Below are 26,612 nucleotides of genomic sequence, written 5' to 3' on the forward strand. Positions count from 1 at the left end.
TCTTATTTATCTTCAATTAACAAATAGTTTATATTTCATACTAGCTTAAACAATAGTAAATTAGTATATGCCATATATTGTTTTCAAGAAAATTATTTTAAGGCAATGACATACCATTCCTGGATCCTCCTTAGGATCGGGTTTGGGGTGTTATAGGTTTGGTATCAGAGCCAAGGTTTAATCAATTCTCAAAAAAATTAAAGGCAATATCACACCCATATCATGCATTGTACACATATGGCTTAGTCTCTAATGTTTTGTACTAAGATAACACTTCTTTTGTAGTTGTAACACCCCTAACCCGTCTCCGTCGCTGAATTAGGGTTTTGAGGCATTACCGAACAAACACAACCATTTTTAAAACCAAACTGATCACAACATGGAAATTTAATTACTTTCGCATAGCTATTATAATTTACAATCAAAATGTAATTAACATCGTACTCAAACCTATACATGCCATAAGATTGAGTTCAAATATTTAACAAAATACCAAAAGAAGTCGATAGTGTGATGGACTATGCTGATGATCCCCGAGCTCGTAACGCGTCTCCAAAATCTATAAAAGCAAATGGACAAAAACAAACAAAGTAAGCTTTTATAGCTTAGTAAGTCTACAACATAAATAGATGTATATAAATATATAAATAAAATAACCTTTTAATCTATTTCACTGAGATTTCAACCAATACGACTAACTAACATTCATACATTATTGCACTCAGACCATTTTACTTATAGTCAGATATGTATACATCGAATGCAATCAATTGAATATATGTTTATACCAAACAACATTTCAACCGAATGTATATAATCAAGCATATATATATATATTATACACCTATCATAACCGAATGTGTATGTATACTAATGATAAACTTTAAACCAATACAAATCTAATACATATGAACAAATGCATTCTCCCAAGCTTATATATATATATATATATTGCCAATGCATAAGCCGAATATATATATAATCATCCAACACACTTAGTCGAATTTATATATAAATATACTTATCAATTAAATATATCCAAAATCATATAGTTGTACACTTAATCACATGCTTAAAAACAGATTCACCGGCATTTAGCCTGCTAGGCTTAAAGCCTGATTCAGTACACCGGTATTTAGCCTGCTAGGCTTAAAGTCCGAAATGTATCACCGGCATGAAGCCTGCTAGACGTAAAGTCTGAATTACTTCACCAGCATCAAGCCTGCTAGACGTAAAGTCTGTATTACATTCAACCACCTTATAATGATTCAAACTAATAATTTCATATCATCACTTCCATTCAAGAACTTTTACATGAATATACATACATAATCGAAACTTTCACATACATATATAAAATTTCATACTTAAATTCATTACAAGAACAAATACACACAATCTTGCATAATTAAACCTCAGATAAACTTATATAAATGTCCTACTTAAGTTCAATAAAAGAACATATACATATATGTAAGGATGCTCATTCTAATATAGCATTTACTTATAAATTATATCTCACATATATATATATATACCTATTCGAAACTATATATATACAATTATAAGTTACGTATTTTAAATCCAATCCAAAACTTTATACTTGTATATACTTGTATATATATATACATATATTGAACCTAATATATAAATGTTATACATACCTTTGATTTATACCACAATTTATACATATACAACATTTGTACTTTAACTAAACTCAAAAACTTATATATATATATATATTTGACCTATCGTATGTATGTATATATATCTCTCTTACCTAATTTCAAGAAAGAAATTTACATATTTATATTCATGCTTTCTAACATCACCTATTTTGATTACATTTCATATATTCATTTCAAACCATGAATTTATACAAGATCATACTTGTATATTCGAACATAGTATATACATATATTATCCACACTTCAAAATTTATTCTACTAATATACTTTAAATTATAGCTCAACATAAAATACTATGAGTATGCATGTATAAATATTAACTTAATAACTTTCAGTTGCTAATAGACTTACCTCGGATATCCGCAGACACGATCGACTATTCGATTACTTTCGACTTTCCCCGATCTAATTCTGTTTTCTTCAGTTCGCGATCTAAACATATTCAAATTTAACCCTTTTATTCATAAAATCATTCAATTTTATCCAAAAACACATAAATGGGCAAATTACCATTTTGCCCCAGACATTTTACACTTTTTGCAATTTAGTCCCTATTGCGTAAAACACAAATTACACAAAATCTCACAACACCATAGTTAGGCCGAATCTTCCTTGTATTCATACAAGTCCATGCATTTCATTTATTTCACATTTTAGTCCTCCAAAAATTTAATTTCACAATTTAGCCCTAAATACTCAAATTCATCAAAAATCCCAAGACAAATCATGTTAATCTAAGACATATCTTCCATTATTCATCATCAAACATCACAAAACACAATATTCATCAATGGCATAACTCAAAATATTCATCAAAATCAGAAATTCAAGCATGGGTCGGGTAGTATTCAAAGCAACGATATCAAAAACGTGAAAATCATCAAAAACTGAAGCAAAAACATACCTTAATTAAAGCTTGAAAGTGCCAAAATGAAGCAAGCTTTAAACCCCTTTTATTTTCTCTTCAATTCGGCCAAAAGATGAAGAATATGGCCTTTTAATTTGTTATATTAAACATATATTAATCTTATTATTAATTTATTATATTAACCTTTATTAATATATATATAAAACATATATAATAAGGTTACATTAGTCCTTTGCCACCCACTAACTTTCATAGTGGACTAATTGCATAATAAAACCTCTAAATTATAAAGACAACAACAATTAGGTACTTTTATAATTAACCCCTAATTTTTCATTTTACGCGATTAAGCCCTTTTATCAAATCGGACACTTAGACGACGAAATTAAAACACGAAAATTTCACACAATCAAATGCACACAAAATAATCACACAAAATAATATTAATAATATTTTTCTAATTCGGATTTGTGGTCCTGAAACCACTATTCCGATTAGGGTCAAAACCGGGTTGTTACAGTAGTGAGTAAAGAAAATGTCTAATAGACCTAAAGAAGTCATTGGTGAAGAAATGGAAAGTCATGTCCCTACCCAAAAATAGGCAACCACTGCCAATAACAACAACACAGGAAATACAAGAAATGCATTTAGAAATATGTTCTTTACAAGATGACTCAGTTGTTTGACCAATTCATGGTAGATGAACAAGAAAAAAAGCCACAACACCCTCCTCAACCACAACCTGAAAAGCTTGCTCGGTTCAGCCTGCCCCACCTATGCTTGCTATGACTCCCCCTAAGGTTGATCCTGTCCAAGAGATTCAGAAAAGAAGCGCCAATGAATTCCTTGGTGATAAGGGAGATGACCCCTACTATAGCTGAGCAGTGGTTGTCTCGGTTGTGTAGGGTTAGTAAGGAACTAAAATGTAACCATGAAGACAATCTTCAATGTGATGTGTTATTAGTTGAAGAAGCCAATGGTGGGAAACCTTGGTTAGTGTTACCCCGGAACCAATGATAGATTGGGATTTCTTCCTAGAAAAGTTTAGAGAGAGATATGTCAATCAGATGTTCAAAGAGAAGATGAAGAAAAACTTCTTGTATCTGAAATAGGGTAGACTGTTTGTTATGGAGTATAAGCGTGAATTCATTCGAGTTAGTTGCTACACTAAAAGTATGTTTTAGACAAAAAAATAGATGCGTGATAAGTTTGAATGCGGACGTAGAGATGAAATTTGAGCTTTGGTGGTAGCTTTAGAATTTAAGATTCTGGTAAAAATGACAACTAAGTCCCACAAGATGCAATCAATTATCAAGGATAAAAGCAAAATATTTGAGAGAGAAAGAATGAAAAGAGGCAGATCAAGTCCTCCACATCCATCCAGTTTTAAGAAACCGAAAGACCATACCTTTTTAGCTTCAAGGAAAGTTTCACAGTTCATCATCTACAAATGTGAGGGATTTAACAAGTCAGCTATGTCTATGATGAGTTTTGGTGGTTCTAGAATGATAAAAAGTGAATTTTACTATTGTGGTAGAAGTCACGGTAGTGAATGTAGGAAGAAATTGAGAGATTGCTTTGGTTGGGGATCCAGAGATCAATTGGTTAAGGATTGCCCGTCAATGTCTGAATTTAGCACTGAGCAAACAGTTAGAAGTCCACGAAAGTTCCAAAGCAAGAGTAGATCTAAGATAGTTGCTAAGTTAGCTCAGTACAGGGATCACAAAGGAAGAACTTTAGTAAGACGAGTTCTGGCGCATCAGCTTGAGCCTACGTGATAAAGGCTAAGGAAGATGTAGATCTACCAGAGGTTATAACTTGTAATTTTTATTTTCTTGGCTATAATATTTATGGTTTGATTGATCCTGGTTTTACTCGTTCTTACATCTGTACTAAAGTTATAAAGGGTTTTGGTCTTGAGATAGAGTGCTCTGAAGCGAATGTACTAGTAACGAACCCTTTGGATCAAAGTACAATGGTCAATAAGTTGATAAAAAAGTGTCCATTGGCTGTTGGTGAACATGTATTTTCGGGGTACTTGTTATTCTTGAGTTTTTACGAGTTTGATGCTATTTTAGGACTAGATTGGCTAAATAGGAATAATGCTATCATTAACTGTAAAACTAGAAGTGTACGACTAGTAAATACTAAAGGTAAAGAGATAATGATGTTTGGTACCCAGTTATGACTGACGAATAGAATTATTTCTGCAATGTCATCCAGGAAGATGATTGTTCAGGGCGCAAATAAGCTTATCTGGCATACATCATGGATATGTATGAGTCCAGGAGTAAGATCAGTCAAGTGCCTGTGGTGAGAGAGTTTTTGGATGTGTTTCCTAAGGAACCTCCCGAGATGCCTCTTGAGAGGAAGATAAAATTTTCAATTGAGTTGGAACCTGGAATAACCCCTATATCGTGTATGCCTTAGAGAATGGCTCTATTAGAGTTTAAAGAATTAAAGGAATAATTGTAAAATCTATTGAGTAAGGGTTTTATTAGGCTTACTGTGTCACCATGGGGTGCGCCAATTTTATTTGTTAAGAAGAAGGATGGATTGATGCACCTATGTATAGACTACCGTCAACTAAACAAGGTCACGATAAAGAATAAGTTTCTTCTTCCAAGGATTGAAGACCTATTTGATTAGTTCAGTGGGGCTTCCATTTTCTCCAAGATTGATCTAAGATCAAGTTACTAGATAAATATTAAATGTGATGATGTGCCCAAGATAATCTTTCGATCAAGGTATAGCCACTATGAGTTTTTGGTAATACCATTTGGGTTGACAAATGCGTCAATAATATTCATAGACTTAATGAATAGGGTATTTCAACCATATTTAGATTACTTTGTTGTGGTTTTTATTGATGATATATTAGTGTATTCTAATAATTAAATTGATTATGAATAGCTTTTGAGGATTGTATTGAAAATCCTGCACGATAATCAGTTGTATGCAAAATTCAGTAACTGTGAGTTTTGGCTGAAAGAAGTGCATTTTTTGGGACATATTATCTCAGAGAGTAGTATTATGGTGGATCCTGTTAAGGTTTAAGGCAGTACTAGAATGAAACTCACCCAAGAATGTTACTGATGTCCACAAGATTCTGAGATTAGCTGGGTACTACAAAAAGTTTGTGAAGGGTTTCTCGATGATAGCATCGCCTCTCACTTAGCTATTGTAAAAGAAGGAAAAATTTGTATGGAGTGATGATTGTCAATAGAGCTTTGAGAAACTGAAGGCAGTTCTAACTGAAGCTCTAGCATTAGCACAACTAGAGCCTGTAGTAGAATACACAGTTTATATAGATGTGTTTCTGAATGATTTAGGATTCCTACTTATACAAAAAGGTAAGGTCATAGCTTATGTATCATTCCAATTGAAGCCCAATGAGATGAACTATCCTAAACATGATTTGGAATTAACAACAATGGTCTTAGAATTGAAATTATAGAGACATTATTTGTATGGTAAGAAATACCATATATTTTTTAATCATAAGAGTCTGAAATATTTGATGAATTAAAGGGGATTAAATATACGCCAAAGAAGATGGTTAGAGCTGTTAAAGGACTATGACTTGACCATTGAGTATTATCTAGGAAATGCAAATGTAGTGGCGGATGCTCTGAGTAGGAAAATTGTGGCAACCTTTCTGATACGACCTTAGCCCGGGATGTTTGTACTGAATCCATTAAGCTGCCACAAGGGCCTATAACTAGGTCACGAGCTAAGAACTTTAAAGATGCATTGGCAAGCTATGTGGATCAAGTTTAGGATGAATAAGAAGTCGAACCTATTCGCCATGAAAGGATTAAACCAATAGGCGTCACTTGAAATTTATTGCAAGTTGAACTGAAATTTTAATAAACTCATCTTTAGTATAATAAATGAGTTGCTGGATATTTATTCAACTCATCTTAGTTTAATTAATAAGTGTTTTTCTTTTGTTGAACTTTATTAAGTATTGCTCTTAATTAATCTAGTTTCTAGAATTATTTATTGAGGCATGAGTTAAGTTTATTTTTCTTAATTAACTAGTTGATGGAATAATTAATGCATATGTTTAGTTCATTTACTTAAGTTAAATATTTATTCTTGATATGTTTAATTAGTGTTTAATATGTTTAATGATTTCATTTTAATGTGATTATTGCAGGAGTTTCTTTAGCTCACAACCATTACATTTCAAGGCTGTTACAACTTAATTGAAGTGACTTTTCATGTGCTATTTGAATACAAAAGAAGGAGCTGTTATGAAAGGGGTTTTATACATAATTTAAGGAGTTTTAAAAAGCATTATATACCCTTTAAAATTTGGCAACAACCCTTTCTTCTAGCAGCTATTTTTGCTCTTTCAAAAGAATAAATCAAGCATTCAAAACACCATTAAGGAGCTTGTGTCTATTTGGCTAGCCAAGGGACAATTCAAGAGTCATATTTCAAGCATTCAAGGACATTCATTCAGCTAAATTGAAGTGAAATTCAATTATGGAGTTAATTGGCTGAAGAATGCCAAGAGACTTGAACTTTATTTCAGCTTTTAATTAGCACATTAAGATGAATGCTTGTGACTATTTGGCTACTCTATTCTAGCACTATAAATAGGTGAAATCAGACTTTGTAATGAAACTTTTGGACATCTTTGAATGAAACTCTATTCATTTGGTGAGAAATACTTTTCTCCGATTTTGTACAAAGACTTGTTGGCTTATCTACAAAGCTAGTGGCGTCAACCCGTTTTTTGTTTTATCCCGAACTTATCACTTTAGCAAGTGTGGCGTTCAAACCCTATACCGAGGTTCATATTTTTCTAGATAGTAGGTCGAGGTTTTGAATGAATTTTCAACCTTTCTCAAATACTTATAAGTGTTGGGTCGAAACTTCCAATCTTGCTTGTATTTTGAGTCGTTACTTTCCATCATTTTTACCATATCCGAACACATCCAATTTTGCCATTTATGAACTTTGTTGTTTAAAAACCATATTGATACTATTTCACCAATGTTACTAACTAACCATCCATCTGTTCCTAACTTCGTCTTAAACGATCGGGCAACACAAATACGACTCGACTCATCACCGAGGCAGATCGTATCATTTTCTGTCTCTTCGGACTAAGGTCACCTTGTCTGATAATAGATCCTTGGTGGCAGAATTAGTCATGAAACCAACCCATCTTTTATAGATATTAGAGGAACAAATGAAAGATAGTCAGTGTGATCGAGTCAAGCAAAGAATGTAGTTTGGCATAGTAGTAAACTTCAGTATAGGAAAAGATGGCGAGCTAAGGTTTAAGAATAGAATGTTTGTACCGGTAGGAAATTGGTTGTGAAAAGAGTTGTTTAAGGAAGCTCATCAAGGACCTTCTACACCCTGGAAGCATCAAAATGTATAGAGATCTGAAGGGCTCTTATTGGTGGCCTGGCATGAAAAGGGAAATTTTTGAGTATGTATCAACTTGTTTGATGTGTTAGAGAGTTAAGGATAAACATCAAGTTTCTTCAGACAAACCGTATCCTTTGGAAATTCCAGAATAAGAGTGGGATAGAATCATTATAGATTTTGTATCAGAGTTACCCTCAGTCCAACCAAGAAGAATTCTGTTTGGGTTGTTCTAGATCGGCTTACCGAGTCAACTCATTTTCTGCCAGCAAATACTACCTATTCTCTGGAGAAGTTAGCTGAACTTTGGATTGCTAAAATAGTACGCCTACATGGAATATCATTTTCCATAATGTCTGATAGAGATCCAAGGTTTACTTCAAGGTTCTAAAATCAAGTATAGAAATCATTGGGATCTAAGCTGCAATTTAGCTCTACATTTCACCCTCAAACAGATGGCCAATTAGAAAGAGTTATCTAGGTTTTGGAAGATATGTTAAGGAGTTATGTAATCGACTTAGGGATAAACTGGGAAAAGTATGTTCCTTTGGTCGAGTTCCTCGATAATAATAGTTACCATGCCAGTTTGAAGATGTCACCATTCGAAGCTTTGTATGGTAGAAGGTATAAAACACCTAGTTGTTGGATGGAACTTAATGAGAAAAAGATAGTGTGGTCAGATTTGGTATGCGAAACTAAAGGGAAAGTTGCCATCATCCACAATCATTTAAAAGTTGCACAAGATCGACGACAAACTTATGTAGATTTTTTAAGGAAGGAAGTCTCCTTTTTGGTTGGAGATAAAGTGTTTTTAAAGGTCTCCCATTGGAAAAAGATCATTAGGTTTGGTTAGAAAGGAAAATTGAGTCCAAGGTTTTTAGGGCCATATGAAGTTATAAAGAGAGTAGGACCAGTGGTGTACAGGTTGGCTTTGCCTCCCGAGTTATAAAGCTCCACAATGTGTTTCATGTATCGATGTTAAGAATGTATAGATCCAACCCTGATCATATTGTGTAGATTGAAAAACTAGAGGTTGAAGTGAACCTGTCCTATGAGGAAGAACCTATTTGTATTCTAGCCAGAGAAGTTAAAGAGTTAAGAAATAAAAGAATTCCCTTGGTTAAAGTGTTACGGAGAAATCATACTACTGAAGAAGCTACTTGGGAAAGAGAAAGCCTAATGAGAGATCAATATCCTCGGTTATTTTTACGCATGAGTTTTGGGGATGAAATTTCCTAAATGGGGTAAAGTTGTAACATCCCGCCTGGTATAGTGGAACGACGGAAATGTGCAAGTGTACACAATCGCAACAAGTAATAAAGTGACAAGTAAATGCCGAGTTATCGTACCCACAGGGACTTTGAAAAGAATTAGTTATGAATGCTATTTTAAACACTTTGGTAAAGAAAAATACTTTGTTTGAAAAGGGTGATTAAAAACTAAGATTTTAAATTATGTAAACTAAATAAATAAATCTCAAATGCACGATTTCAAAATACAATTTTAATCAAATGACATAATTGTATTAGATTAATTACATTTCTTAACTTAAAATTATTAAACTCATGTTTATATTGTTACGAATAAGTTCACGACAACTCGGTAATTTGATAACTTATAAATATACTCACCTACCAAATCCATTTATCTCTTAACTATATCCCTATGTCAATTCAACCAATTAAACAAATCTTAATAGGAAATATGTTATTGAACATACATACTTATTAAATCGAAATAATCTCTTGTACATATCCTTATGTCAATTCAAACAATTAACTCGATTTAATAAGCACATAAAAGACTATGTGAGGTAACAAAGTATCCTTACCTTGAAACAGTTTAATCACAATAATCTTGCAAGTTATGCAAGGCAAATGTATCGTCGACATCTTGTTGCTAATCTAACCTCACTACCTTAGATGATTAAACATGCAATCGATTAAATCTTGTGTCCATTAATTACAATTTCAATCCATTTAAATAAATAATTCATTAGTTACCTAACAATTCTACTGCAAAAATAACTTAGTCATGATTTTACTTAATCAAGCATCTTATCGAGGCCTATAACAACATAAACACAATTTTAATAATTTTAACAAACGAAATGCAATCAACCTAACACGAATTAATTTCAAACTAAATTGATCAAATCAACCATTCCAACAACATAAATATTCATAGATATGTTCAGCATAACAACAACAGAAATAAAAGAGATAGGGAACAAGAATCAAATCCGTTGTTTTTCTGTGGCTTGACTAGTTGCTCTGTTCTTCCTTCTCTATTGTCCTCGTAGACCAAGGCTGCTATGAACACTTAATTGCTGCTCCAAATAGCTGATGAGTGCCCTTTTCCCAAGAGGAGAAATCGGCAAGAGAGCAAGGGAATTTTGGAATGGAAAGAAGAGAGAAAGTGGAGAGAAGAGAGGAAATATGTGAATGCTTGAGGTGTTTTTCTAAAATGACCAGCCTAAGGGGTTTTTATAGCTGAGGAGGGCTGCTAAAAATAGCTAAAATTATTAGCCAAAGAGCCCTCCCTTGGCCGACCACACATGTGGCAAGGTTGATAGTTTTAACTTTGCTAATTTAGGCTTGGGGCAAATCTATAAAGCCACCAATTGTGGAGGGGTTTGAATGCAACTTGAACAAGTATTCAAGGGCGTCTTTCCAAGCTTAAATAACAAGCTAATAAGCTGATTTGGGTCAGCTCTAGGGACTGTTTTTGGGCTGTCCATTTCTTGGTCGGTTCGGTTCACTCGGTTTAGTTCAACTGGACCACTTTTTCATAATTAATTAATAATAATTTATTAACCCAAGTGAAATTGGATATAAATTAAAATTAATTATATTATGAATTAATATATATAAATTTGAACCATCTTAGGCTGAAATTTAGTTCACCTCGATACTTCAAATTGCTTCTTGGTTTTGCGCTTCTAGTAGTGTTTGTCGAGCCATTTTTTGTCCTTTGTGCAAATCTGTTGAAAATAAAAAAAATTCATCAAAATTAATTATAAAATTAAATAAAATTCAACATGGTCATATTTTATGTGCACTTTAATTATTTTGTAAAAATTAATTATTTTTTCGACAAGAATTTTATCGAAATTGTATGATTTTAAGTTAAAAAGGGTATGTAAAAATGTGTAAATTTTTGTGTTTCCATATAGTCCTAGTGTTCGAATATTTTTTATCGAAGTATGGTGTTTAGAGCAAGTTTTGAGTGGGTAATGTATTAATTGTGACTAAGTATGTAAGTCTTTGAGTACGCCTTTCGGCGAAGTCTGTGATGGGCGAGCTTGGTGGTTTGGCAGACTCTTCTAAAGAGTATACGCCACCTCAACTGTTAGACGAATATGTTACATCTTTAGTTTGATGGAACCATTTATTATATAATTATTTTATTATTCTAGTTGAACAATTTAGTTAGACAAATGGGAATTGGTTAGAATAGAACTATGTTACCGTAGCCGATAAGACTTGCATTTATGATGAGAGAGAAAGTTCTTAGTCATAGGAATTGAGGAGGTTAGAGGGATAATCAGATTTATCCACTAAACCTAGCTTTTGTGTCTATCTGTATAAAGTTGGTATTAGCTTCTTAAGCAAGCTTTTACGTGTGCTCTTGTATTCACATTTTCCTCTCAAAATTTCTCTACACTTTGGTACACTATACTTAGCCAACTTTCTCGAAAAGCCTAAGACCAAAAACCTGCTTGAATATTTGGGTTCACTGTACTCAGCCAACTCTTTTGTTGTTTTAGCACCTAGTAAATGTCAATGAACCTTAGGTTATTTTCATGGTTATTTACGTGACTTTAGGGCTACACGCTTAAGCGTCAGTTTTTGGGTGTAAGGAATGAAACTTCCTAAATCTGGGTTTTCTGATGATGTTACTTTCAAGTTTGTTTAGTTTTCTGGTATACAGTCTGATAAGTTTAACAGTTTATATTATAGCTCAAGACACTCCTGAAGGTTCTCATGATAAGGGCAAGAGTCTTGCTACTTGCTGGATTTTCTGGTGGGTTCCTTCTTCCTCCATGTGTGTGTAATGCCTTTGTTTATGTTTGTTTTAAGGTAAATATACATATTCTATGAAGACAAAATGTTTGTACAAGAGTGATGAATGTTTGTCTGTGTTAAGATGTAAGAACCTTCTTTTGTGTTTAAGCTACTACTCCTTGCTTTTGAAATGAATAACATGATCTGATATATGAAAATGAATTCATGGTGTTGCCTTCAATGAAATGAGCATTGAACTGGCAAATCACGATACATGAAGATCTTCGTGTAGCCTCTGGTAGGACTAGTGTTATTGCAAACCATATTAGTAAATCATGACAAAGGAAAATGAATGAAAAATTGATATGGCTCTGTATATTGGCTAAGGTTTGTGGCTAACATGAAGAAGGTAGTCTATATGGTTGCATGGGCCTAATTACACGCCAAAGGAATTATTTCTGATGTATAACCTATCTGTGTTTGGTATTCGCCAAGTAGTGAACTTTCTGACTTCATGGAGTTGGAAAGGCTTACTTGAATTATATGTAACTATTGCAATGTTTTCTTCTGGAACTCACTAAGTTCTTTAAACTTACTTAGTTACCTTTCCTTCCTAGGCCTATTGACTAAGTAAAGGAATCTCTAAAAACTACGCCAGAGGAAAACCATTACCGTGAGACTCATTGTATTTTCTATTATGCATGACATGTGGTGGTGTCAAATGTTCACAGTTGAAGAACATATTTTGTTTTTAAACTTGTGCTAACGAAACTATTATTTCAAAGAAGTTTTAGTAAAGCATTTTTAGTTTTCAAAGTGTATCATCTTATTGATCTTCGATTGACAAATAGCTTATATTTCAAACTAGCTTAAACTGTAGTAAATAAGTATACGCCAGATATGGTTTTCAAGAAAATTATTTTAAGGCAGTGATACGTCATTCCTGGATCCTCCTTAGGATTGGGTTTGTAGTGTTACATGTGTAATCGAATATCACCCGAGAAAGGCGAACGATGTCATGTAGACAAAAGCATGTTGTGTTAAAATGTCAAAACGGTGAAAAGCTTCAAATTGAATCAGACACTCTGGAAAGTACATCTAATGTTATTTCCGCTATGACGGCACATAAATATTTTAGAAAAGGCTGTAAAGCATATCTCGCTTATATATTTTATTCCAGAGTTTTAAAATTGAAGTTAGAATCAGTTCCAATTGTATGTGAGTTTAAAGATGTGTTTCCAGAAGAATTACCAAGGTTATCGCCGATCAGAGAGTTTAAGTTTGCTATGAAATTAATGCCAAGAACATCTCTAATATCGATAGCTCCGTATCAAATGGCACCTACTGAATTAAAAGAGTTGAAAGCAAAGTTGCAAGATTGATAGATATGGGCTTTGCTCGAGCTAGCTTTTCTCCTTAGGGTGCTCATGTGTTATCTATTAAGAAAAAGGATGGATCTAAGCAACTATGTATTGATTATCGATAGCTTAACAAAGTCATGATCAAGATAAATATACATTGCCATGTATCGATGATTTGTTTAACCAGTTGAAAGGTGCGATGATATTCTCAAAGATCGATCTTTGTTTCGGTTATTATCAGGTATGGGTTAAAGACTATGATGTACTAAAAATTACGTTCAGAACCAGGTACGAACATTATGAGTTTCTTGTGATGCCATTTGGTTTGACTAATGCACCTGCTATGTTTATGGAATTGATGAACATAATATTTAGACCATATTTAGATAGATTTGTTGTTGTGTTCATTGATGACATTCTAATTTATTCTCAACATGATAAAGAGCATGTACAACATTTGAGAATTGTTTTGCAAAATTTTCGCAAAAAAAAATTGTTCGCTAAGTTCAGTAAATGTAAGTTCTAGCTCCGTGAAGTCAGATTTTTGGGACATGTAGTGTCGGTAGACGGTATTAGAGTTGATCCAAGTAAAATTTCAGTTGCAGTGGACTAGAAACCTCTAAGAAATGTATTTGAAGTCAGAAGTTTTCTGGGATTAGCCGAATATTATAGAAGATTTGTCAAAGTATTTTCAATGATTGTTACATTGTTGACAAAAATACTTCAGAAAGATGTCAAGTTCGACTTTAAGAAATGTCAGCAAATTTTTAAAAAATTGAAAGCTTTGTTAACCAATGCACCATCCTTGGTTCAGCCAGAGTTCGGTAAAGAATTTGTGATTTATAGTGATGCTTCATTGAATGGTTTGGGCTGTGTTTTGATGCAAGAGGGAAAAGTGATAGCGTATGCCTCTCGACAATTAAAACCACACGAAAATAATTATCTGACTCAAGATTTAGAGCTTGAAGCTATCGTATTCATTTTAAATATTTGACAACACCATTTGTACAGAGAAAATTTCATATATTTACGGATCATAAAAGCCTGAAGTATTTGATGTCACGGAAAGACTTGAACTTGAGACAACGCACATGGCTTGAATTGTTGAAAGATTATGATTTGATTATCGACTATCATTCGGGAAACGCTAATGTTGTTGCTAACGCACTAAGTAGAAAATCTCTATTTTCTTTGTGAGCATTGAACACACGATTGACATTGCTTGATGATGGTTCAATTTTACCTTAATTAAAAGCTAGACGAACGTTTCTACAAGAGATTTGCGAAGCTTAAAAATGTGATGATGCTTTGGTCGCTAAATGAAAACAAATTGAGATGACATTTGATTTAGATTTTCATATTGGTTCAGACGACAGTTTGTACTTCAAAAACAAAATTTGTGTTCTGAGAAATTCTAATCTCATTCAGAAGATTTTACAGGAAGCTCATAGTAGTAGCTTGTCGATTCATCCTGATAGCTACGACAATTTGAAACAGATGTATTGGTGGCTATGTATGAAACGAGAGATTTCAGAGCTTGTATTGAAATGTTTGGTTTGTTAGCAAGTTAAAGCTGAACATCAGGTACCTTCTAGTTTGCTACAACTTGTTATGATTCCAGAGTGGAAATCAGAACGTGTTACGATGAATTTCGTATTTGGATTGCCTTTATCTTTGAGAAAGAAAGATGTTTTTAGGTCATTGTAGATCATTTGATGAAATCCAAGCATTTCATTCCTGTGCGTATGGATTATTCACTAGAAAGATTAGCAGAATTGTATGTTTCTGAGATTGTTAGACTCCATGGTGTGCCAGTTTCTATTATCTCTGATAGGGATCCATGATTTACGTCTCGATGTTGGAGCAAGTTACATGATACTCTAGTTACTAGACTGCATTTTAGTACAACATTTCATCCACAGAGTGATGGTCAGTCTGAGCGAGTAATTCAGATACTCGAAGATATGCTTTGATGTGTTTTAGAGTTTGAAGGTAACTGGGAGAGATTTTTGCCGTTGGTTGAATTTGTATGCAATAACAGTTATCAAGCGAGCATTAAAATGACATCGTATGAAGCTTTATATGGTTAAAAATGTCGACCTTCGTTATACTGGATTGAATTGAGGGAGAAAAAGTTATTCAGTGTTGATTTGATTTGAGAAACCGAAGAAAATGTAAAAGTGATACATGATAGTTTGAAAGTGGCTTCTGATCAACAAAAATCTTATGTAGTTTGAAAAGAAAAGATATTGAATTTCAAGTTGGCGACAAGGTATTTTTGAAAGTATCGCCTTGGAAGAAAGTCCTTCGATTTGGTTGGAAAGGAAAGCTTAGTCCGCAGTTTATCAGCCCATACGAGATCATTGAGAGAATTAGGCCAGTAGCTTAAAGATTGGATTTACCATCAGAGTTAGAAAAGATTCACAATGTATTCAATGTATCGATGTTACGATGGTATCGATCAGATCTTTCACACGTGATTTCACCTATTGGTGTTAAGATATAGCCATATATGACGTATAGTGAAGAACTAATCAGAATTCTAGCTCAGAAAGTTAAAGAATTGGGAAAAAAAGTATAGCTTTAGTTAAAGTTCTCTGACAGCGACATAGAATAGAAAAGGCTACCTGGGAATTAGAAGAAGCTATGAAAGTACAATACCCAAACTTATTTTTTGTAAGGTTTGTGGATGAAAATCCTTTAGGGGAGAGTTGTAATAGCCCGTTTTTAGTGAAATCAGAGTAGTAGTTTCAGAACCACAAATTTGACAAATAAAATATTATTTTATTACTATTTTAATTTTTATTGGAAGTTATTAAGGTCGTATTAAAATTTTGTTGTACAATTATATTACAATTTGACCTGTGCACTTGCGAACATCGTCATTCTTAATTCTTATATCTTTGGTGTTATATTTATTCTATAAACGGTAGTACGTTTATAGGTGGCCGTGTAATAGATTATTTTCAGTAAAATTAGAATAGTGGTTTTGAGACCACAAATTTGATGAATAAATTATTATTTTAATGTTAATGGGATGTTAGCAAGGTCGTATTAAAATTTTGTTGAGAAATTTTGATGTTTGCATGATTAATTATGTGAAAAGGACAAAATCATAAAATGTGCAAAATGGGAGTTCTATTTGTTAAAAGGGTGAAATGGCTATAAAACTTTAAAGTGGACAAAGATGGGCATGAAATTGGTGTTTTATTTAATTAATTAGCAAGGTTATTAAGGTAATTTAATACTTAAGATAAAGTAAAGTAAAGTAAAACAATTGTATCATCTTCTTTAGTGTATTTCTCCACCGAAAATAGGGTTAGAAAGTCCATCTTTAAGGTTTAAAGGTTTTGTCAAGCTACCTTGCTTGCATGGTATGTATTTCAACTCCATTTTTAATGATTTTTATGTTTTTGAGGTCGTTTTAGCTTAACCTAGCAAGCCTGATGATCAATTTGTAAAACTGTTAAAGACTGAGGGTTATGCCATGAATGCTTTTGTATGATTCTTGATGTTTAATGATAGATTAAGAGTCCTTGTTGATAAATAAACAAGTTTTGTAAAGTGATTTTTGATGAAAATTACATTTAGGGATTAAATTGTAAAAATGGTAAAAGTTCATAGCCAATTTATGAAATGATGGTTTGTATAAATTGTTTTAAGCCCCTAGAGAAATCAGTGAGCTTGAAAGGAGGATTAAAATGTGTAGATTTCAATTTATGACCTTAAGGACTAAATTGTAAAAAGTTAAAATGTCAGGGGCAAAATAGTAATTTTGCAAAAATATGAAATGTGGACTAAATTGAATACTAGGGCTTATAAAGGTATTGAATTTGTCCAGTTACATCAAGATAGACCATGTTTGAATCTAGATCGAGGAAAACCTAAAGCCTTGGATTAGTTCGATTTCGTTTCTACGCCCTAGTTGTCGAGGTAAGTTCTTATGAAAAGTTATTGTTTTAATACTATTTCAAATAGTATGTTAATATGTTATTTATCATGTGAATTGGTCGATATGTAAATAAATCAATGCCATGACGGTTATCGAGTTTTGGTTGAACCTTAGGAATTTGTAGGATACAAATGACATGTCATCAGGGATTTCATGTTTCGGGTACTGGTCTTGAATGTCTTACCGATGGTTGAGGTCCTGCGTTTGTTGCAGATACTCTACAGCTCATGTGAGCAGCATCGTATAGCTTTCATTCCGACCCACAACTCTTGTGAGCAGGCCCATTTCATAGCTCATGTAAACAATGATATAAAGGAAAGGTTACGATTATATATTTAAGCACACTTCGTGTCAGCTTTCCCAAGTATCCAATGATATTCTAGATGTTTCAGCGAGCAAGAAAAGGGATTGAAATGGTAAGTTTCCAAATGGAATTATGCTTATGCTCATGAAAATGATGAATGAATCAAATGATGTATGTTCATATGGAAATGAATTATCATATGTTTAATTCAAGTGAATTATGTATAAATGCACTAACTTATGTGTTGATGATGATGAACAAGCTTGTGTCAAGATTGTGGTTGGATTATATTAGGTTTATACTTAATGTTATATAAATGAAATGGTAAGTTATGTTTCATGTTCTACGAAATTACCAAGCATTATGTGCTTAGATTGTTTCTTTTCTTATGTTTTATATATTATTGTAAGCTCGATGGTTTGGAAGCTCGTCAAAGATTTATCACACTATCCAGCATAAATATCAGTATTTTTTTAATTTTTTGGCCAATGTTATAATGGCATGTATAAGTGGACTTGTAATGGTATGTATAACTCTTGCAAATTGTCTTGGTTGGTACCATTTGAGACCTTGTTGGTATGTATCATTTTGGGTACTTGTGATGCATGAGTGGAATGGCTCAAATGGTAGGTTAGCATGCCATGCATATCCTAACCTTTTACTAAGTTCACATGGGCATCATTTCTGTATACATATGTCATTACCAATATATGAACATAATTACATATTCCATTTACCAGTCTTGTAATCAACCAACCTTTACATTTGCACTATGTAGTATCTCATAATAGCCAATCTTCATGTAACTTTTCAATTCATTTCAATTTAAACCATGTGTGTCATATTCACTAAATTCTTCTTAAATAAAACATATGTAAAGTCCCATATGAACTTACCTATTCAAAATATGTAAAACGGATACTTTAGGGGCTAATCTGCAATTTTAGCCTTTTCTAGATCAACTCCACTTCGATTCACTTCTTGATCTAAACAATCATTTTATATCTCCAATTAGTACCAAATATCCCTTACTATGCTATTATATGCATGAGCCTATTGTACTTCGGATAGTCATAACTTTAAATTCCTAGCTTTGGATTAAAATCCAATTTCATATATTCTCTTTAAGGACCTCATACTATCTATTTATAACATAATTTCATAACAAGTTTTACATTTATTCAATTTGGTCCTTAATGTAGCAAAGTTAACAACAAGCTAAATTAACTTTACAATATAGTACTTTTTTTATATTCTAAGCTTAAAATCTATCAATTTCATGCCTAATTCTTCAAGAAACCAACAATGAAAACTTTCTAAAACTTTATCAGTTTTACAATTTAGTACGTGAGCTAACTAAATTAAGCTTCCATGACCCCAAATCAATAAAAATTGCTTGAATTCACTTACAAAATAAAGTTTCCTTAGGTTTTGTTCTTCGTGAACGAGAAGAAGATGAAAGATGGCTTTAACATCCTTCTCCACTAACTTAATATATTTAGTTGGATTATGGTTTAATTAATCTAGTTTAATTTGGTTTAATCATGGTTTACTTACATTAATTTAATTATTAGTTTAACTTAACGAAATGGCTTCATCATCACTAAATCTCACTACACCAAAACAAGCTTTTAGCAGCGTTTTTTAGGCCTTTAGCGGCGCTAAAAGTATTTGCGGCGCTTCCACTAGCACCGCAAAAAATGCCACTATTGACAACGTTGCTAACTTTTGCGATGTTTTTTCACAGAAACACTGCTAAAGAACATGATCTTTAGCGGTGCTTTTATCACAAATGCCGCTAAAGAACATGACCTTTAGCAGCACTTTTTCACAAACGTCGCTAAAGGTCATGTTCTTTAGCGACGCTTTTATTATCTTTAGCGGCGCTTTTAACACAAACGCCGCTAAAGAACATAATCTTTAGCGGCGCTTTTATCACAAACGCCGCTAAAAGTACCGTTCTTTGGCGGCGTTTATGGAAAAATGCCACTAACTTTTAAAAACATTTAAAAATATTAAATATTAAAATCAAACATTATTAATATAAAAAATTAATTAGTATTAAATATATACTTTTAGTCAAAAAGATAGTATTTAATCATATAATAAATTAACTTTTTTAGTCAAAATATTGCAAAATCATGTTAATATTTAAATAGCAAAATTACAAGTTAAAATAGTGCAACTAATTGATTGCAAAAAAAATGCACAAGTTCAAAATGTACAAGAATAAACTTGAAAATTTATAGACTAAAATGGAAATTCAAAACCCTTTGAAATTAGATGAAATGGGTTTACTACATCCATATTTACTACATGAGTTTATTGCTTCTATAAACTCAAATTAGACATTGTTGAGGAAATATAACACATTCTGATAAAGTAATAGGCTAATGGATATTTTACTTCTGAGTAGTGACTTAATTGATTTAATTCACTCACTGCCATTGAAGGTGATCTCTCCTCTTCAATAGGTTTTTCATGCAAGAACCTACCTCTGAGTAGTGATTGCAAAATTAAGATAGAGTGCTACTAGTTTAGCATGGCAACATGTGAAAACAAAAGGATTTTCATAGAGAAAAACCATATATATATATGAACATCAATCATCAAAACATGTGATCACACAACAATCCAGAAGTGATTTATAAAAGCTAATTCCATCACCGGTATACTTTTAATATTTTACTTTCAGGTGCAAATTCAGTGCATGACTATCCACCGCAACACTATTAGAATAAGGGAAATTTAAAAAACACTATTAGAATACCTATTTTCTTATTCTGTCAGCTAATTAAAGCATAATACATGTTTATTTTTCTTTATTTCGTAGGGAAAATAAATGGATAACGTGGGCAAACAAATTGTGATTAAAACTAAACTCATCAGATAAGAATGCATTTTAGGGGTAGAAAGTAGGTCTAATTTTATATAGGATATTGATATATAATGGAGTTATTCCTAACAGAAGAAGTTCAACTAAAGAAAATACTAATATGTACAATCTATATCAATTATCAACTAGTAATAGTTTATGAATTAGAGTCAATTATTGAAAAAAGATATATATTCTATGTGACACCAACACCATGCAAGCAGCAATGAATAGGCAATAAAAGAAGTGGAAATTATGATAATATATATCCAAGAGGAGTAGCGAGTAGGATTTAATATTTAAAGATATGGTTGAGATCATTAGGTAGCTAAGATATAGGTCTATGCAATATATATGCCAAATGAAATCAAGCAAGGAAATCATGAACTAACAATGAAGCAATAGTTTACTTACCACACCAAGAGAAAGGTAATGAGGTAGTAAATTGTATTCAGTAGCCCATAAGACAACACCCCAGAAATTCCATATTGTCTCGATTCTTCAGCACACTAAGATGCAAAACAAATGCAAAAAAAAAAATGTAATGGGTGGACAATTTATCAAACAATTTAGTATGAAGAATAACGAATCCAAAACAAACAACGTAAAAATCAAATAAATCAACTGCTAATACCATCGTTGAATCAACTTTAGTTTCAGTGCATTGATAGCTACAACTGCTTTCTCCAGCTCCAGCCTTGGCATATTTTTCAGTCATTGATTGTGCTTTTTGGTTAAAAGCTTGTCTATTATATTTGTATTCCCTACTCTGTAGATTCATCAACATATCAAAAGCAAAGGGAAAACATAGAAAAGAATAAGAAAATCAATTTATCTTGAGAGAAATTCTACATACTGCTACACACATTAGGCCATCTTCAGGATTTACTAACATACATCTCCAAGCAGAAAAATGAAACGGGAGCCCTTAACTCAAGTATGAAGCTCAAGTCATTTTTATATTTTCTAGTAATCATGTGGATGCCGACAGTAGAATTCCAGGCACAAATTGTTGATAAGCCCATTGAGCAGACAAAGAACAACATTAAACCAAAATCCAAAACTAATCCCAATTACATATAGCCGTCAATACATCAACATCAATCAATCTCATTGAAACTGTAGTATCCATTAAAATGAAATCAATCAAGAAAACATGTCACTCCATTTCATTAAAGTTATTACAAACTAAAAAAAAGCTAGAAAACAGTGAGAAAAACTACATTAACTAATAAATTGTTGATAAGAAACGTATATAAACATGCAAAAGAACAGATTTTAAAAGAAGAAGCAATTTTATCCATACGTATATAAACAACTAAATCTGGAAGAATTTGAAGTTCAAGTATGGATAAGATCATCAACTTTGAAAGAGATGTAAGCCTTTTTAGACTAAATTGTATAAACAGAAGATATGAAATAAATATTTTATGAAAGCACCAAATGCTGTTTATAAATCTGAAGAAGAAGAAAGGCTTAAGATCTGTAAGCCCGTACTTTTTTTTTTCCTTTTAAGAGTTTTTATATAATATATAGTATAATCCAACAGAAAATGTCATGTATTTGAGATTCTCTTCTTTATATATATTCATATGTTATTATCATGTTTACCACTCAAAATGGATTTATCAGGACATAAAAAGGATGATTGTTGGTTTAATTAGTTGCTTGCAAAAGGTTGAATGGAGTTGGGTTACAAGCATGCGATGAAACCAAAAGATCAAAAACAATACACAGATGTGAAAAAGTTACCATAAATGCAGCCATAATATTGAGGATTGTGGTGGTTAAGTTGGGGGATGGATAGAGGCGAAAACTTGCTAAGGCATTGAGTAAAGTGGATTTGCCAGAGCTAGAAGGACCCATGATGGCCATGATTCTACCAGGTTGAGCGCACCCGGTTACTCCATCCAGCAATCTCCTGGTCGGTCCATTCCCAAAGTTGGGCAGCGCCACCGTCAGTTCTTCCCACACCAAGTACATCCTATTTCCTTCCCCTCTCCCTCTCCCCAACCCTTCCTCACCCTGCTGCACTTCTGCACCTCCATTAACACCGCCGCTCACCTCCTCTATCTCCACGTCACCCATCAAATCAAACAATATCCCTCCGTACAAACAAAACAAAAAATAAGATGAAAGTAAAGCAATGCAAACAAAGAAAATAATAAGTGTCGCTTTTGTGTAGACAATATGCTTAGTTATATATAGTGAAAGAAAGTGTCAGAAAGGAATAGCTATATGGCACTTGCGACTGTGAAGAAGTTAGTTCGGAAAAGTAGGTTTGTCACCAAACCTCTTAGGGTTACGGAGAATTACTGGTTACTCAATACTTGGCTCTTCATACACATGCTTATCGCTTTGCCTGCTAAATACTAATTACAACATCAATGTATGTCTCGGTGAATTGAATAGTAAGAAGTTAAATATCACTTTTTATGTTAAATATTTACTTTTTTAATAAAAACATGAGAAATAAAATAAAAACATAGCTAAACTACACTGCTATTTATTCAACTATTATGTATTCCAGTTTTGTGTTAGAGAAGAAGCGGGTATGAGCCTTTCAAATGCATGATTTAAAACATGGCGAAGTATTTAAAATGCATAACCACCTAAGAGCACGATCCACAAACAAAATAGCAAAAAATAGAGCATTTCCAAAGGAACAGGATGCCCAACAGATAAAGATTTATGGTGTCCATGCCACACAAATGGAAAGCAAATCATATAAAATCACAAATATTACAAACAAGGAAAAGCAATTGCTGTAACTTGGACAATAAAAACAAGACACTTAAGATAGTTGAATGGTTCGCGAAATTCAACCAGAGAAACCATACCTAAACAGTTACTCATCTGCCTGATGTGGACTTGATTTCATTCACAAAGAAAAGCGCCGCTAGAAGCTGAAGCACTCACACTTTTGACATCTATCCTGTCATGCAACTTTGAATAGTCGTTAGTTGATGAAAGATCTAACGAGTTCTTTTCACTCACAGCTTCATCATATTTTTCTTTGTGGTTTAAAAATCACAAAGATCCACCAATCAATTGAGTAAACCAGATTCGAATCGTTAAAAAAAGAAAACTAAAATTTTTTTTAAAAAAAACACAAAAACATAAAAGAATGACCTAATTCACGGAGCCTCGAGTCTTTTAGATCCGTGATGGAATTGCATAGAGCAGCTAAACCTTGTGGATTAACAAAAGTTCTGCAGAGAAAAATCTAGGGATTAACAAAAGTTCTGCGGAGAAAAATCTAGGGTTCCAAATTTAGGCGTTTAAAATCAGGGTTGAGGAAGAAAAAATGGCAATGGGCATGGAGTTAAAAGTTTTTATTTATTAAACCTAAAACAATAATAAATGATAATAAATGAAAAGGACGGCGTGTTGTAAAGTTAGGGGTTTCAGTGGGGAAAATTAGGGATTTTGAAAATTTAGGGATAATATGGCGCGATTTTTTAAAAAAGATTCGCGACGTTTTTTGTAAAAACGCCGCTAGTGCTTACCTTTTGCAGCGTTTTTCATAAAAACGCCACAAAAAATCATTTATTTTGAACAAAACGATGTCGTTTTGTTTTGCTAAAAATACTTTATTTTATCTGCTAAAAATTATTAGTTAAGTGATTTTATAAAACATTTATTATTACTATTTTTTATAAATTGGATTTTTATAAAAAAACTATGTACTTTCAAAATAAATATTGTATATTCTAATAAGAAAACAAATTGGATTTTTATAAATATCGTATATTTGTTATAATTTGGTCCTATCCAAAATAGATAGTTACCTATCCATATCAATCATTATTTTTTTTATTTATTTATCAATGTTTTTTTAAAATCTAATATTTAAATATATCAAATGGTTTAAATTTCATCATTTAACAAATCTCAAGTAAATCTTAAATTCTAAACCATTTAATATATATAAAGTTTATCTATTATCTCTTAAATAATTTAAACTATAATCATAATTTTAATATATTAAAATTTATATTCTCTCTTTACAATTATATAAGAAATTATTTAATATATAAATTAAAAACACTAATTAATCTAAACCCTAAACCCCTAACCTCTAAACCTTGAACCCCAACCCTTAAACCGTAAACCATAAACCATAAATCATAAACCCTAAACCCATAATCCTTAAACCCATAATCCATAAACCTTGAAATAGTATCTTTTAAACCTTAAACCCTAAACTATATACCACAAACCATAAACCCTAAACTATAATGATAATTAATTTAATATTTTAAAATTAATACTATCTCTTTTACGATTATATAAGAAATTATTTAATATATAAATAATTAATCTAAACCCAAAACCCTAATTTGACCCTTAAATCCCTAAACCCTAAATCCCTAACTCTTAACCCTTAAACCCTTAACTCCTAACCCTTAAACCTTAAATCCCAACCATTAAACCATAATCCCTAATCCATACTCCCTAAACCTTAAAATAGTAACTCCTAAACCGGCCTTAAATCTTAAATAAATCATATACCCTAAACCAAAAACACTAAATTATAGTGATAATTAATTCAATATTTTAAAATTAATACTATCTCTTTTACGATTATATAAGAAATTTTTAATATATAAATTAAAAACAATCAAGAATCATGTACCCAAAAACTTTAAAATTATTTTAAATAATAGTATTTTAATTTTTCCATGTGCTTTATTTCAAATTATTTCTACGTGTCATTATATTTTTCGAAAATTTTAAATATTCAATTAGAAATAAATTGAATTTTATTTAATTAATATAAATAAACCAATTAAGATAAAATATTTTTAGCGGCGCTTTTTCAAAAATACCGCTAAAGCACCGAGCATTAGCGGTGCTTTTTCAAAAACGCCGCTAAAGCCCCTAGCATTAGCGGCGCTTTCTCAAAAAACGCCGCTAAAGAACGAAACATTAGCGGCGCTTGTTCAAAAACGCCGCTAAAGAACCAGCATTAGCGGCGCTTTTTTGAAAACGCCGCCAAAGACCCGAAAGGTAAGAAAATGACGCCGTTGGGCTTTGGTTTTTTACGGTGTTTTTCGTAAAAACGCCGCTAATGCTCGATCTTTAGTGGCGATTTCCATAAAGCGCCGCTAATGCTCGATTTTTACCAGCGTTTTTTGTCCAAGTGTCGTTAAAAGCCTATTTTGTTGTAATGTCTAACTTTAAAATTGTTGAATTATCATTTTAGACCTTTGGCTAATTGCACTTTAAGTCCTAAAGCCTTTGGCCAATTAAGATTCTATAGCAATTGGACTTTATGATTTAGTCTCTGAGCCTTAATTAACTATTAATTCTATAAAATTATTGGACCAAACTTTAATATATTTTTATATCAACCTCATAAATATTAATATTTAATATTTACTGACTTGGTTTACGGAAATAGGGTTCCAAAATCACCTTTTTCCAGTACCACTAAAAAACTGGTAATTACAAAAATCATATTTTCTGACACCTTTGGAAACCAGGTCATTACAATTCTCCTTCCCTTAAGAAACTTCGGCTTTGAAATTTACTTGGAAAGAGAAGGGGATACTAAGTTCTTATCGGCTTTTCTGGTTCCCAAGTAGCTTCTTCCATACTATGATTGCGCCATAGGACTTTCACAATGGCACACACTTGTTTCTTAACTCTTTTACTCCTCGAGATCAGATCTTGATTGACTCTTATTCATAAGACAAATCGGGTTGCACTTCAATCGCCTCTATGGGTATAACATGGGATGGATCAGATCGATACCATTGAAGCATAGATACATGGAACACATTGTGGATCTTTCGTAACTTAGATGGTAGAGCTAAACAATAGGCAACCATCCCCAATTTTTCGATGATTTCGTACGGCCCGATAAATCTGGGACTTAGCTTTCCTTTGCAGCCAAACTACAACACTTTCTTCCATGGAAAGACTTCTAGAAATACTTTTTCGCCCACATCATATTCAATTACTTTCCATTTCAGATCAACATAAGATTTTTTTATATTTAATGTTGCTTTTAATCTTCCTTTTATTATCTTTACCAAATCTTCTAATTCTTGCACCATTTCTAGCCTAATCATCTTTTTCTTACTCAAATCTGACTAACACAAAGGTTTTCTACACCGTTTTGCCATATAAAGCTTCGTATAGAGCCATTTGAATGCTCTAT

The 26,612-nt window shown here is 32.5% G+C and overlaps 1 protein-coding gene across 5 annotated transcripts; it reads right to left on the reverse strand.

Annotated features, from left to right (window-relative positions):
• Positions 1-376: 376 nt before the first annotated feature.
• LOC105778427 (ATP-dependent permease PDR12) lies at positions 377-22,820 on the reverse strand. 5 transcript variants are annotated; one of them, XR_008189874.1, is made up of 7 exons: positions 22,196-22,820; positions 21,078-21,212; positions 20,858-20,952; positions 18,465-18,554; positions 10,851-10,927; positions 2,040-2,120; positions 377-559 (listed from the first exon to the last, which is right to left on the reverse strand). XR_008189874.1 is itself a non-coding variant. In XM_052621938.1 (4 exons), coding segments are annotated over exons 1-4 (567 nt in total). In that variant the 5' UTR covers positions 22,532-22,805; the 3' UTR covers positions 10,125-10,926. The 5 variants fall into 5 exon arrangements, 1 of the variants encoding a protein (XP_052477898.1); XR_008189873.1 differs by having other exon boundaries at positions 377-1,222; XR_008189871.1 differs by lacking the exon at positions 18,465-18,554 and having other exon boundaries at positions 377-1,222; positions 22,196-22,805.
• Positions 22,821-26,612: the final 3,792 nt, after the last annotated feature.

This window comes from Gossypium raimondii, chromosome 10 (genome assembly GCF_025698545.1).
Source record: "Gossypium raimondii isolate GPD5lz chromosome 10, ASM2569854v1, whole genome shotgun sequence".
NCBI classification, from domain to species: Eukaryota; Viridiplantae; Streptophyta; class Magnoliopsida; order Malvales; family Malvaceae; genus Gossypium; species Gossypium raimondii.